At 43.6% G+C, this 14,433-nt stretch overlaps 1 protein-coding gene across 8 annotated transcripts in view; it reads right to left on the reverse strand.

Annotated features, from left to right (window-relative positions):
- Nucleotides 1–14,433, reverse strand: part of cep290 (centrosomal protein 290) — a 249,852-nt gene that overhangs the window by 13,829 nt on the left and 221,590 nt on the right. For 4 of the 8 annotated variants that reach the window (XM_068050269.1, XM_068050268.1, XM_068050270.1 and 1 more), the window contains 5 exons: nucleotides 12,582–12,716; nucleotides 12,288–12,374; nucleotides 5,453–5,617; nucleotides 1,722–1,844; nucleotides 711–883 (listed from right to left, as the gene is read on the reverse strand). In XM_068050269.1, coding sequence (XP_067906370.1) covers nucleotides 711–883; nucleotides 1,722–1,844; nucleotides 5,453–5,617; nucleotides 12,288–12,374; nucleotides 12,582–12,716 — 683 coding nt within the window. Of the gene's footprint in view, nucleotides 1–710; nucleotides 884–1,662; nucleotides 1,845–5,452; nucleotides 5,618–12,287; nucleotides 12,375–12,581; nucleotides 12,717–14,433 lie in introns of all 8 variants that reach the window. The other 4 variants (XM_068050271.1, XM_068050274.1, XM_068050272.1 and 1 more) reach the window with 2 other exon arrangements.

Below are 14,433 nucleotides of genomic sequence, written 5' to 3' on the forward strand. Positions count from 1 at the left end.
AAACTAATGGCCCTTTAGCTACTCAGAATTCAGCCAATCAATTTTTAAAAAACTGCCATGGTTTTCCAATTCATTGCTCCCACTGGTTAATCTGTTCCAAAATTCTCTTATTAAAATAAATTCTTACATTCCCTATTTTCTTTCAACACCCACATCTTTAATAATTGTTCCCTAGTGCTCGAGCCCTGTGCCCAACAGAACATTCCTCGACCCAAATTCTCCCTCCCCTGAAAATTGTAAGGACCTCCCAATCCTGCGCCTCTTCAGACAGTAACCTCCTGTGGTAAATCCTCCCCAAAACACAGGTTTAAATTAGGTAAACACGCAAGATCCATATTTCCCAACACATTAACAGCCTTTTTCATCTTGCTTGAACATTCTTACGAAAAATGTCAGGCAGGAATCAATCTACTGGTCCAGCTAGCTTGTCCCATGCAGTTGTGATGTCTTGTGAATCATGATACAAACACTCCCTACCCCAGCCATGTAATCTCCTGGGAGAGGCAAAAAAAAACAGATAAGAACCAAGACCAGTTCAGGAAAAAATAAATCTGTAAAATAAATAGTTCCAAAACTTTCAAGATAATACTCCACTCCATCAAATGTTCAATAAGGCTTGCATTTTGTTCCACCCCATCAACATCTACCACGAGTGACCAATATTTTGGGGTCAGCTTCTATGCTTTACATATCGGAGGTTAAAATTATACCTTGTCACTACAATGGACTTCCAACTTTTGCTGTCTGCACCCTCAAGTTGTGGACCCCTACTCTCTGCAAAGCTTAATCGTTTATTGGTCTCTTCCAACTGCACGCATAGCTTCTCGTTCATAATCTCCAGGTTGCTTTTTGCAATTCGCAGCTTTTCAGCATAGTCACCTTCCTGTCATGAAACAAATATTCAGCAAAACAAATCTCAACTCAATCTCCGGTCAGTTGTGGGTCTTCAGAATTGGGTTGTAATATTTTCTAGAGAGAAATTATGTCATGCAATCAAAACTGAAAATGCTGGAAATACTCAGACAGCATCTGTGGAGAGAGAAACAGAGTTAATGTTTCAGTTCAGTGACCTTCCATTTGCTGTTCATCTCAAACACCATCTAGTTCTGATGAAAGGTCACAGACCTGGAATGTTAATGCTGCTTCTCTCTCCACAGATGCTGCCTGACCCACTGTGTGCTTTCCAGCTTTTACTGTTTTCAGCATCTGCAGTATTTTGCTTTGGGTTTATTATCTAGTGCAAGTTTTGATTTGTGAGAATACCATGTAAATGTACATTTGGACCCTGGCGTGCTCGAAAACACGGTTTCTTTTTCCATAAATACTGCCTGACCTGCTGAGTATTTCCAGTATTTTCTGTTTTTGCGATAGAGAAGTGCTCAGCAAGTCCCACTCCACTCCACTGCAAGCTGAGTTGTGTTGAGAGGAGGGAGGCGCTGAGGAGAGGGTTGCAGTGTCTCCCCCCCACCCCCCACAACAGGGTCTGGGAACACTGAAGAGAGCACTGCCTAGGTACATTTGGTGGCACTGCCTGGCCCCTCACCCACCACAATGAGGATATTTGTCATCTTCAAATTGAGCCGTGTACCATCTTCTTTGTTGAAGGCAAGACCAACAAAGGAAAATGGATTAAAACGCATGTTGAAAGAAAGTGACACTTACTCGAGTTATAACTAAGCTTATAGCAGAGGAAATTCTTGTTATCGACCGAGTGGCTTTACCTTTTTCAGCTCTTTTCGCAATCGCTCATTTTCAACTAAGATCTTTTCCACGCCTTTTGTTTTGGACTCGTAGCGCAAACTCAGCTGCCCGCCCATCTGCAACTTCAGTTTGTCGAGTTCCGACTGAAACAAAGTAAGGCAATAGATTGTAGTTCGTTCTTGATGTTGTTACGAAAGTACATCTATATATTTAAGTGTGTGTTTTTGAGGACTTATATTTAAATTGTAGAGCTGGATTCATTGGAAGGCTGAAGATTTCATAGAAGCTGGACTTTGTTGTTGACAGTTCACTGAAAGGACATTGAGATGTTGTTTAAAAACAGCCTTGCTCGAAGCTATGTGCTTTAAGCAATAAACAACAAAAACCTTGGTGACCTGGGGAAGATGTTTACAGAGAAGTGACAGGTCAAGATTTATAGGGGTCAGGAGGCTTCACTCTTGAGATATTGTTTTTGGTTTTGCTTTGGACAGTGTGTTGGGGTGTTTTGAAGACAGTTGGAAAAAACTAGCCAAGAGAGCAGCCACCATCAGCACCCTCTTCCATCTCTTTGAGAACTTCCTGAGAATCAAGTGTAAGAAAGTGAGAAACTGATGCATTTCTCCTGAAAACCCTGCCAGAAACCCCTGAAGCGGCATTTCTCCTGGAAAGCCTGCCAAACTGATCCTCAATGTTGCCTGAAAAGAACTGCTCTAGAAAGATCCCAGTGCCAGCCATCTACGCGTATTTGGGATGCCAGACCAAAAAGGGACAACTGACATCTTTCCATATCTTTTTTTTCCAAGAATTAGTATGTATTTGGCCAAAGTGTTCTTTTTTGTCTTTTTTTTTGTAACAGAACTCTGCAGAGAGAAATTCTGTATTTTTTTCTGTGTATGTGTGTGTGTGAGTTTGTGTGTGGGGAATTTAAAAAGGGAACTTTAATATTTCAATCTGTGTGTGAATGCTTTGCTTTGTTACTGGATAATGCTCGTTTTATAATTCACATACCTAGGCTCAACTATCACCAGTAACCTGTCTCTCAATGCAGAAATCAACAAGCGCATGGGAACGGCGTCCGCTGCTATGTCCAGACTGGCCAAGAGTGTGGGAAAATGGCGCACTGATACAGAACACAAAAGTCCGAGTTTATCAAGCCTGTGTCCTCAGTACCTTGCTGTAGGGGAGTGAGGCCTGGACAACGTATGTCAGCCAAGAGCGACGTCTCAATTCATTCCATCTTCGCTGCCTCCGGAGAATCCTTGGCATCAGGTGGCAGGACCGTATCTCCAATGCAGAAGTCCTCGAGGCGGCCAACATCCCCAGCTTATACACCCTACTGAGCCAGTGGCGCTTGAGATGGCTTGGCCATGTGAGCCGCATGGAAGATGGCAGGATCCCCAAGGACGCATTGTACAGTGAGCTCGTCACTAGTATCAGACCCACCGGCTGTCCATGTCTCCGCTCTAAAGATGTCTGCAAACATGACATGAAGTCCTGTGACACTGACCACAAGTCGTGGGAGTCAGTTGCCAGTGATCGCCAGAGCTGGTGGACAGCCATAAAGGCGGGGCTAAAGAGTGGTGAGTCGAAGAGACTCAGCAGCTGGCAGGAAAAAAGACAGAGGCGCAAGGACAGAGCCAACTGTGTAACAGCCCCGACAACCAATTTTATCTGTGGAAGAGTCTGTCACTCTAGAACTGGTCTTTATAGCCACTCCAGAAGCTGCTTCACAAACCTCTGGGTGCTTACCCATTGTCTCTCGAGACAAGGAGGCCACAGAAAAAGAAGAAGATAATAAACAGGTAATTTTGTTGTTTATTAAAGAAACATGGTTGGTGTATTTTATTCTGCGATAAAGAGAGTATATGATTGACCGCATCGGTAACTGGGTAAACAGTTTAAAAAAAATGTTGTGACCTGTGGAGAAGTGGAGCTCGAAAAGACAGTGCACTCCTCCCCCCTTGGTCATAACAATGTAAAAGTCTTATTCAGCTAAATTAGCTAGCGATGTGAAATGTTAGTCTTGATCTTCCAATTGCGCTATTGTAAAGACTGGTGTCAAAAGCATGCAGAGCAGAAATTCTAGGTTATTCTTTATGAGAGGCAATATACACCTGGTATACACTGAGCAGGTAGTTACTGCGAGTAAACCTGGGATGGTTTATAGTTGCCACCAATGAGCTGAGTTCAGCATTGGTTTATATTGGAAAATAAATGTGGGGTGATACTGCATCTCAATACAGGTTAGATCGATCACGCCATCACATTTACTGCCCCATATTAGAGGTGCCAAAAATGTGCTATCTGCAACTCTTAAGATCAACCTTTTGATACCTGGTTTTAAAGATGAACTTGCATTTATGCATTTATATAGAATCTTTCACAAACTCAGGCTGTCCCAAAACTCTTCACAGTTAATTAAGTACCCTTTAAAGTATAGTCACCTGTTGTAATGTAGGAAATGCAGCACAGCAAGCTCCCACAAACAGCAGTGTGATAATGACCAGATAATCTGTTTTTGATGATACTGGTTGAGGGTTAAGTATTGGTTGGGACAACAGGGAGAACAAAAGGACCTGGGGGTGCATGTGCATCGATCTTTGAAGGTTGCAGGACTTATTGAGAGAGTGGTTAGTAAAACATATGGGATCTTGGGCTTTGTAAATAGAGTCATTGAGTACAAAAGTAGGAAAGTTATGTTGAACCTTTATAAAGCTCTGGTTAGGCTCCAACTGGAGTATTGCATCCAGTTCCGGTCACCACACTTTAGGAAGGTTGTGAGCGCCCTTGAGAGGGAGCAGAGGAGATTTACCAGAATGATTCATGGAAAGAGGGATTTTAGTTACAAGGTTAGATTGGAGAAGCTGGTGTTGTTATCCTTAGAACAAAGGAGATTAAGGGGAAATTTAATAGAAGTGTAAAAATTATGACAGGCTTAGATACGTTAGACAAGGAAAAACTGCTCCCATTAACTAATAGTAAAAGGACTAGGGGACACAGATTGAAGATTTTGGGCAAGAGATGCAGGGGGAATACTTTTTTTACACAGCAGCTAGTAATGGCCTGGAATTTGCTGCCCATGAGGATGGTGGAAGTGGAAATAATCAATGACATCAAGGGGAGATTGGATGACTTGAAGAAAATAGACTTGCAGGAATACGGGGATCGAGCAGGAGAGTGGGACTGACTGAGAAGCTCCGTGGAGAGCCAGCGTGGGCATGATGTCTCTATGGTCTCTGCTCTTTTTGGAAACAGTGCCATGGGATCGATTACCTCCCCCCGAGAGGGCAGAGGGTTTAACCTCTCACTCAAAATACTCCCTCAGTCATGCATTGGCCTAGATTTTGTGCTCAAGTTTCAAATGGGGATAGAACTCATCACCTACTGCCTCAGAGGCGATAGTTCTACCACTGAGCCATGGCTGACGCCCATATTAGAAAATAAATGTGCGGTGACATTGTGCCTTAATACAAATTAGATAGATCACACCTTCACACTTATTGTTCTCATATTAAAGTGGTGGCAAAAATTGTGCTATCTGTAACTTTTGACATTAACCCTGGTCTCAAGTGCAGTCACAGCCATGACAGCTATCTATTGCTTCTTAACAATCTTAGTGGTAATTTTCATCTCCACCACCTGGGACAGGGAGTGGGGTAGGCCAAGGGGAAACAATTTCTTCAAGTATTGTAGGCTGTTGTGTAATTGCAAATTTAAACATAAAGTAAGATCTTGTAATTCTAACACAAACCTTAAGCTTTTCATTTTCCAATTCAAGGCAGGCTCGTTTCTCACTGGATACCACACCTGGAGCCTTCTTCAGCTCCTCATTCTCTCGCTGCACTCTCTCCACCACCTTCTTCATCAAGCCTATCGTTTTTTCTAATTCAGGCACTGACTTGCCACTGCGCCCAGACTGTCAAACAATAAGTTAATATTTAATTACAGTCTACTTCAGCCAGCGACTGAGTAAAGAAAAAAAAGCATCTCTGTTAATAATTTAAAGAATTCTAAAGGCAGAAATAATCTTCTCCCCAGAAGAGGCATGCCCTGAACAAACACTTGTCAATGAAACCAAGACAGATACGGACTCACCTTAGGTCAGCATCTCAAACTGCAAGGAGGCTAATTTCTCTCACTGAACCATGGCTTTAGTAAAGAACATACACTTATGCAGCCCCTTTTAGTTCCTCAAGGTGTCTCAACATATGTTTTGAAATGTACTCAATTTTGCAGTGTATGCAAACATGACTGACGATTTGCACACAGCAAGATCCCACAAACAATAATGAGCTAAATGACCAGTTTTGATTAATGTTACTTAAGGAATAAATATTGGCCAGGACACTGGAGGAACTCCCTTGCTCTTCTTAGAATAATGCTATGGAATCTTTACATCAATCTGAAAGACAGCACCTTCAACAATGCAGTGCTCCCTTTGTACTACACTGAAGTATTAGCATCGATTATGCACTCAAATTCCTAATGTTCCAGGTATGCTGCATTGTGAACCAACCTATAATTTTTTTATAAAGCAATCACAGTAAGTCTGTAGTTGCCCCAGGGTCTGTTGTAAAAGTTTGCATACAGTACACTCCATATGCCCAGGGACCCTTGTGTAAAGCTTACAAATACATTGACAGATTATTTCAGTTTGACAGGTTGAGGAGGACCAGGGGGCACACATTTAAACAACACAATGATAGGAATAGACTGGACAATGGGCAGGTCTTGTGTTCCCAGGGAGTAGTGAGCCTCTCAAATGCTTTGCCGGCTAGGTGCTGACTCTGTTTACCTTCAAGATGTAACTGGATCAGTTCCTGACTGGGGTGGAGATTACATCATATGCACGGCAAGTGGATTAACTTGGTCCATGTGATCTCTTGGACTGGTTTCAATTTACGTTGGTGGGGGGGGGGGGGGGCGCGGAGCGGTGGGGTGCGGGTCAGAGAGGAATTTTCCACAGTTCTTTTTTTCTTTTATTAGCCCTGGGTTTTTCTCTGTTCTTTGGGGTTTGAACTGTCTGAGTCATGATGTTTCAGCCATCATGAGTATGCGGCCGGCTTGATGGAGCAGCTGGACTTCTCCTGCCCATCATTTTTGTACGTTCATTTGTACTCCTGTGATATGAAACACGGGGTATATTTTTCAATATTTTTAATTGGCCCTGATGTGATTTGAAGACTGTAGGCATTCTGCAGCATGGGTTGTTGAGCTAACCCATGTCAGCTAAATAGAGCCCCACATGGGCTGAATCTTACAGCCCCCCCACCTCCCAATGTCGGAGGCCGGAAGATGCCTGCGGCAGAGGCCCGCCACAAGCCTCGATGCCGGGAAGGCCCGACCCGGTATTGCTGGCAGCAGCGAAGCCTCATGACAGCCCCTCTGGGGAGCAAAATTTACATATGTTAATTTATTTAAATAAATGAATTACTTACTTACCCGCTCCTGCAGTCCGTCCCGGAGCGATACTGGTGCCGGTGGCCGGCACTCCCATGCCTTCGGATCCCCGTCCAAGGTTCCGCGGCGGAACACTGGTGGCAGTGGGGGGGGGGTGGTGTTGCAGTTAGGTTTTTCAGTATGGGGTGGGGAGGGGGGAGCGGCGTCAGAGTAATCTCACTGGTCTAGGGGGTGGTGGGGTGGGGTAAAGTTTAGAGTTGAACTTTGGTGAGTGGAAGGTCGGGAGCACAAAGTAAGTGTTTTGCGGGCGGGAGAGGGCAGGTAAATAATTATATGCTCGGGGGGGGGGGGGGGGTGTGGGAGAGGGTCAGGATCACTTTATTCAATTTTTTAAAAATCAGTATTCCTTTAAATATAAATATTTAAATTGTAAGTTGGGGCTCGAAGCCCTTTAAAAATGGCGTCAGCGCCTGCACAAAGGCGGCTGTGCCATTGCCGGGGATGGACCGCCCACCCCCTCCACATCATCAGGGGGCGGTCCGCCCCGCTAATTTAAATGAGCCGCTGCGCTTAACATCACGGCGGCTCCGCGATTACATAAATTTCAGCCTATTGTCTTTCCTGCAGTAATGGAAATAAACAATGCCCCATGACGGTGCTTCTGATATGACCTTTTTCCTCAACCGAGGATTTCCTCCCACTGTGGTTGACAGGGCCCTCAACCGTGTCCGACCCATTCCCCGCACCTCTACCCTCACCCCTTCCCCTCCCTCCCAGAACCGTGACAGGGTTCCCCTTGTCCTCACTTTTCATCCCACCAGCCTCCATATCCAAAGGATCATCCTCCGCCATTTTCGCCACCTCCAGCGTGATGCCACTACCAGTCGCATCTTCCCCTCCCTTCCCCTGTCAGCATTCCGAAGGGATCGTTCCCTCCGCGACACCCTGGTCCACTCCTCCATTACCCCCACCACCTCGTCCCCGTCCCAGGGCACCTTCCCTTGCAATCGCAGGAGGTGTAATACCTGCCCATTTACCTCCTCTCTCTTCACTATCCCAGGCCCCAAACACTCCTTTCAGGTGAAGCAGCGATTTACTTGTACTTCTTTCAATGTAGTATACTGTATTCGCTGCTCACAGTGTGGTCTCCTCTACATTGGGGAGACCAAGCGCAGACTGGGTGACCGCTTTGCGGAACATCTCCGCTCAGTCCGCAAGCAGGACCCTGAGCTTCCGGTTGCTTGCCATTTCAACACTCCCCCCTGCTCTCATGCTCACATCTCTGTCCTGGGATTGCTGCAGTGTTCCAGTGAACGTCAACGCAAGCTCGAGGAACAGCATCTCATCTACCGATTAGGCACACTACAGCCTGCCGGACTGAACATTGAGTTCAATAATTTCAGAGCATGACAGCCCCCCACTTTACTTTCATTTTTAGTCATTTTTAGTTATTTTTTCCTCCTTTTTTTTTACATTCCTTTTTACATTTTTTACAATCTTTTTTTGCATTTATTTCATTTCATCTTAGTTTGTTCAGTTTGCTTACCCACTGTTTTTTTCAGGTTGTTTTTCTTCAGGTTTGCACTTGCTGCTGTTCAATATTCAGTATATTCACACCTAATCTGTACTAATGCTTTGTCTTTCAACACATCATTAACATATTGTTTGCCTTTGCTCCGTGACCTTTTGGTCAGCTATGTGGCCGGGTCCAATCTGCACCTTCTCCTTTGTTATCTCTTGCCCAACCCCCACCTCACTTGTTTAGAATCTGTGACTTTTCTAATATTTGTCAGTTCCGAAGAAGGGTCACTGACCCGAAACGTTAACTCTGCTTCTCTTTCCACAGATGCTGCCAGACCTGCTGAGTGAATCCAGCATTTCTTGTTTTTGCCCCAATTACAATGTTACCTCAATGTTCTCACATGAAAAAGGCTTGCATATATCTGTATTTTCAGGCAACAAAATGTTTCACACTTTAAATCCTGCCTCTCCTCCCTGATCCTTTACATTCACTGCAAAAGGCCTTTATTAAAGATTGATTTACTTTCTTGCAGACTGAGCTACACCTAATTTTCCTTAATTGGACTAATCTGAGAAATAATGTTAACAGTACAGAGTAAAACTCGAGCAATTGTGACGATCGAGTGAAAATGTATTTGTTGTAAAACTAATCAGTTTTACTGTATTGTCTAGACTTGAATAGGTAGATAAGCGGCTATTTCTACCCTGACATATATAAATAGACATGAGAATTGATTTCTGAAGTCACCATATTGTGTATTAGTGAAGTGTTACTGTTAGAACAGATTATATGCTTGGAATCATGAAAGCAGTTAAAGGGACAAATTCTTAGCATGCACATACTCACTAGCAGGACAATCTAGGTACCACAGTACACCCTGTAAATTTATCAAATTGCCAAAGAGCAGATCTGACAAGCCAGTGATGCATTTTGGTGAGAAGAATGAAGAGAGGCAATATAAACTAAATGGTAGAATTTTAAAGTGGGTGCAGGAACAGGGAGACTGTAGGGGGGGAGGGGGGGGTGTATGTACACAATTCTTTGAAGGTGTCAGGACAGGTTGAGAAGGCTGCTCAAAAGGGATATGGGATTCCTGGTTTTATTATTAGAGAACCGGATGATGGTGGGGGCAGGGAGGCGCAAAATTGAGCGGGTGGCTCCGGGGGGCCTTCCCGACCCACTCCTGCCCCACTTTACATAGGGTAGGTGGGGGAGGGGGCGAAAAACTGGCTGTCCGCCCCAGGCCAATCAAGGCCCTTAAGTAGGATTTTACCCGTGGCAAGCAGGAATCCTGGGGACGTGAAAGGCCAACCGTTCAAACCTGGCAGCCTGTCCGCGCACCACCCCCTTCCCCCCATACGACCACCCTTGCCTCACTGGGGCCCGACCGATTCCCCCGGTGAGTCAACCCAAACTTACCTGCAGTCCTGGTTCCATGTCCTCGGCTGGGCTGCAGTCCGATGATTGGCCGGCAGCTCCAAGAGGTGGGACTTCCTCCCTCAAGTGGGTGACATCCCGCCTTGGAACAATTAAAGCCCGGGGACCTGTAAAATGCGGGATAGACCCCTGGGCTAGGTGGAAGCGGGTTTGCCACCGACTTTTACGTCGGTGACCAGCTCCTGTCCGCCTGCGTAAAATCCAGCCCTTAGAGTACAAAAACAAGGAAGTTATGCTAAACCTTTCTAAAACTTTGTTTAAGGCTCAGCTGGGGTATTGTGTCCAATTCTGGGCACCACACTTTAGGAAGGCCTTGGAGAGGATGCAGAGCAGATTTACTGGAATGGTAGCAGGGATGAGGGTCTTTAGTTATGTGGAGAGACTAGAGAAGCTGGGTTTGTTCCTCTCAGAGCAAAGAAGGTTAAGGGGAGATGTTACGACCAGGTGAGAAAGGGTTCTGGGTATCCCTCTCAGCCTTCACCTGGTCTTACCGTAGGGTTTAATTTTAAACACACCTGATTTTTAGCTCCCCCTTAGTGAATCCTTGTTCATTAACTTCCAATTATAAGGCAAAGAAACTAGCCAAACAGGTTTTTTTTTAGGTTTAAAGAAAAAAGGTTGAAATTTATTAAACTTAAACTCTAATTCGGTTAACATCTATGAATACGCAATGTGCCCACGCTAGCATACTTACGCGATACACATATCGATAGAGACAGAAAAAAGCAGAAGAAATAAAGTGGAAAAGTTTGAGGCATTATCTGAAGATGGTTTTGTTTACTGTGCTTCTCTCACTGTAAAGTCCTTGATTGTGGGTAGGTCTTGCTTTTTGTTGGAGCCCAGTATTCTTCTTAAACCTTGTTCGTGGCGGAGACTTTTCTCTCTTGAAGTTCATGTGTCCTCAGTGGGTCCAGAGGTTTGTGAGAAAGAGATGGGAGCAGACAGGAGTGGTCTTTTCACACCAGGAGCAAACAGCAGTCTCTGAGTTCAAACTGTTTGTACAATTCAGAAAAAACCAGGTTGCCAAGCAGGCTAGTCATGTGACCAGCTGGTCTGACCACATCTGTTTGTGGATTCAGCCACCCCAGCAGTCATCCTGAACTCTGAGCTCCCTCACCTACCTTCAATGTCTGGTGCTTGAAGTCTATTGTGGGTTAAATCGGTTAAGGGAAGTAACCCCTTTGTCCTCACAAGCACTGTCTGTTAATATGCAATGTCTTTCCAGTCAAGGGCCTGGTGATTTTTTAAAACGAGTCCTTTCTTCACTTCAGCAACAGTTTTCAAATCAATGTTCATGACAAAATTAATATGCCTCATTTTGGCAGGTGGTGGGGTCTGCATGACAGGAGATTTTATGGAGGTGTTCAAAGCTATAAGGGGTTTCGATAGAGTAGATAGGGAGAAACTGTTTCCAGTGGCACAAGGGTCAGTTGACAGAGGACACAGAATTAAGGTAATTGGTAAAAGAAACAGGGGAGATGAGGAGAATTTTCTTTACATGAGTTTTATGATCTGGAATGTACTGCCTGAAAGAGCATTGGAAGCAGATTCAATAGCAACTTTCAACAGGGAATTAACTATATATTTGAAAAGGAAAAATTAGCAGGGCTACGGAGAAAGAACGGGGTTGGGGGGGGGGGGGTTAGTGGAACTAAGTAGACAGTGGTGTAGTCACTGAACTAATAAATCAGAGGCCCAGGTTAATACCCTGGGGACATGGGTTCAAAACCCACCACGGCAGCTGATGGAATTTAAATTCAATTAATTAATAAAAATCTGGAATTGAAAGTTAGGCTCAGTAATGGTGCCATCATCGATTGTCGCAAAAACCCATCTGGTTCACCAGTGTCCTTTAGGGAAGGAAATCTGCCACCCTTAACTGGTCTGGCCTAGATGTGACTCCAGACCCACAGCAATGTGATTGACTCTTAACTGCCCTCTGAAATGGCCCAGCAAGCCACTCAGTTCAAGGGAAATTAGGGATGGGCAAGAAATGCTGGACTTGCCAGCGATGCCCACATCTCTTGAAAGAATAAAAAAAGTTTTTTAAAGAGCTGGCACAGACACAATGGGCTGAAAGGCCTCCTTCTGGGCTGTATGATTCTATGAATTTGTGAAGATATTAAAAGAATCTAGTGGATGAAATTTTTCATGTTGGAATTTGTTAACAGTGTACATTCACTAGTTAGCACACATAACTATTGTGGAAAGAAAGTATCACGCTTACCCCTCGGACATTCCCAAGCTTTCTTTCCAATTCTGCATTCTCCTTCTTGAGAACTTGATGCATTTCCTGCATATTAACTATTTGATCCTGGGGAAAAGTAAGAAACAAGCAACACAACTTAAGTTTTACATGTACAGCTTAAAAATGAATCCTTTGATCTGTCTAGTAATACCATGTTAAAAAATAAAGATTTTAAACTCATTTCAGTGGATGTATATTGGGAATAATTTTAAAAGTCCCATTGATTCCTGCATTCCCTACTTTGAATATTATGTGGGCTAATGCATTGCTTACCTTTAATCGTGGCACGTCCTTATTTGCCTGCTCCAGTTGAAAACGCAGCTCCACATTATCTGCGGAGAGTCTGAGATTCTCTCTCTGAAGTTCTTGTTCTTTCTGAGATGAAGCATCAGATCCAATTCCGGAGGTCTAGAGTACAGCAACAGAACAGGTCTTCAGAAATATCACTTCCCCCATATGCAGTACTGTACAGAAAGATACTTCTAAAGTAAAACCCAGATATAAATCTAACAGTAAAGTAATGGATGAATGGACTAGTAAGTAAAACTAAGGTCGGAATTTACTTTGGTGGGATATACACACTATTGGTATTTCAGATTTTTGGACGGATTTGTTATTGAGAAAAAAACCAAATCTACTATTTGGGGTGGGATAGAGGATATTCTGTTAGATTTCATGGGTGGATAACCTGAAGCTGCTTTTCAGGGATTCTGGGCTTCTCAAATTCCACTCCTCCCTGATCTTCCGTGGGATCTTCCTCTGTTGTCTGTTCCACTTCTTCTCCTGTTGCAATACCTGGTTCACTCTTGCTACTTGCGCTCTCCTCGTCACTTGATGCAACCAATGGAGAATCACTTACTCGAGGCTGTTCGATATCTTCACCCAAGTCTTTGTCAGATCCCTGCTCCGATTTCTCCTTTTCAGTTGTTTGGTCCATTTCTGTCTTTTCCTCAATCGAGGGTCGTTCTCCATTTATATTACCCCCATCAGCTGTATCACCTGCTGGATTTGGAGAAAGCTCCTCTGTCTGGATTTCAGTACATGCATCATCTGGTTTCAAAGTTGAAGGCATCCTACTATTATTGAAGTGCTTATTATTTTCACTGGCCAGCCCAGCATTTTTGCCAGTCCCATTTGAAGATGTATTTTCTTGCTCATCACAAATCTGATTACTCTTTCGCAAGCCCAATCTCGATTTCTTTAAATTTTTGTTACTGGTTCGCAGTTTTATGCTTTTCTCAGTGCTGATTTCACGGACAGCAGGTCCTTTAGATTCAATATGTGCACGGGGATCCGATGTCTGCATTGACAACACGCATATTGCATAGAAGCAGAAGACAGGTAATATATGAGAGAGAAAGGAAGAGAGTCGGTTGAAAGATGATCTGGCATATGCAGTAATACAGAAATCATTTTAGATTTAGACGTGATAAACACAGTAAAAGCCACATTCGAAATATCGACTGCACTTTCTTTAACCAATCCAGTCAAAGCACCTTCTACATTTTAGACTTTTAAAAGTAATTTAAGAAATGCTGTGTTAAAGTTAACCATCTCTGGGCTTCCAGTAAGGAGACTTTTTTTTCAATTATTTTGTTGTCCAGCTGATACATCAATTACAAAAACTTAAAAAGTTATTTGTATTGGAACCAAGTTCAAACTAATGGGAGATTTAAATAAAAATATCACAATATAGTTTCCATACAAGGGTTTGGGGATATTAGTGGTCAAGGATTAACATGTTTCTAGAACATTCCTCTGTCCATTACCTGAATAGAGGTGCTAACCCATCTTAAATAAATGGATTAACAACTAGTGGAAATAGTAGATAAGCAGTAATTGTGTGTCCACTGTTTTAGCGAAGAGAGTAATTCCCAACCTGTGCTTTCACTATATTTGGTTACACTCAAATTTCTTTCAAATTTCTTATTTCAGATGAATTGTGCTGGACAAAAATGAATTACTTTTTCCCTCAAAGGGAAAGCACTGAACGGAGTCAGACTAATTGGATAGCTCTTGCAAAGAGCCAGCACAGGCATGATGGGCCGAATGGTCTTTCTGTGCTGTATGATTCTATTCTATGATTCAGTTGGGTACAGTGTTCCTAAAGCATTAAAACAATTAC

This window comes from Heterodontus francisci, chromosome 18, assembly GCF_036365525.1.
Source record: "Heterodontus francisci isolate sHetFra1 chromosome 18, sHetFra1.hap1, whole genome shotgun sequence".
Classification (NCBI taxonomy): Eukaryota; Metazoa; Chordata; class Chondrichthyes; order Heterodontiformes; family Heterodontidae; genus Heterodontus; species Heterodontus francisci.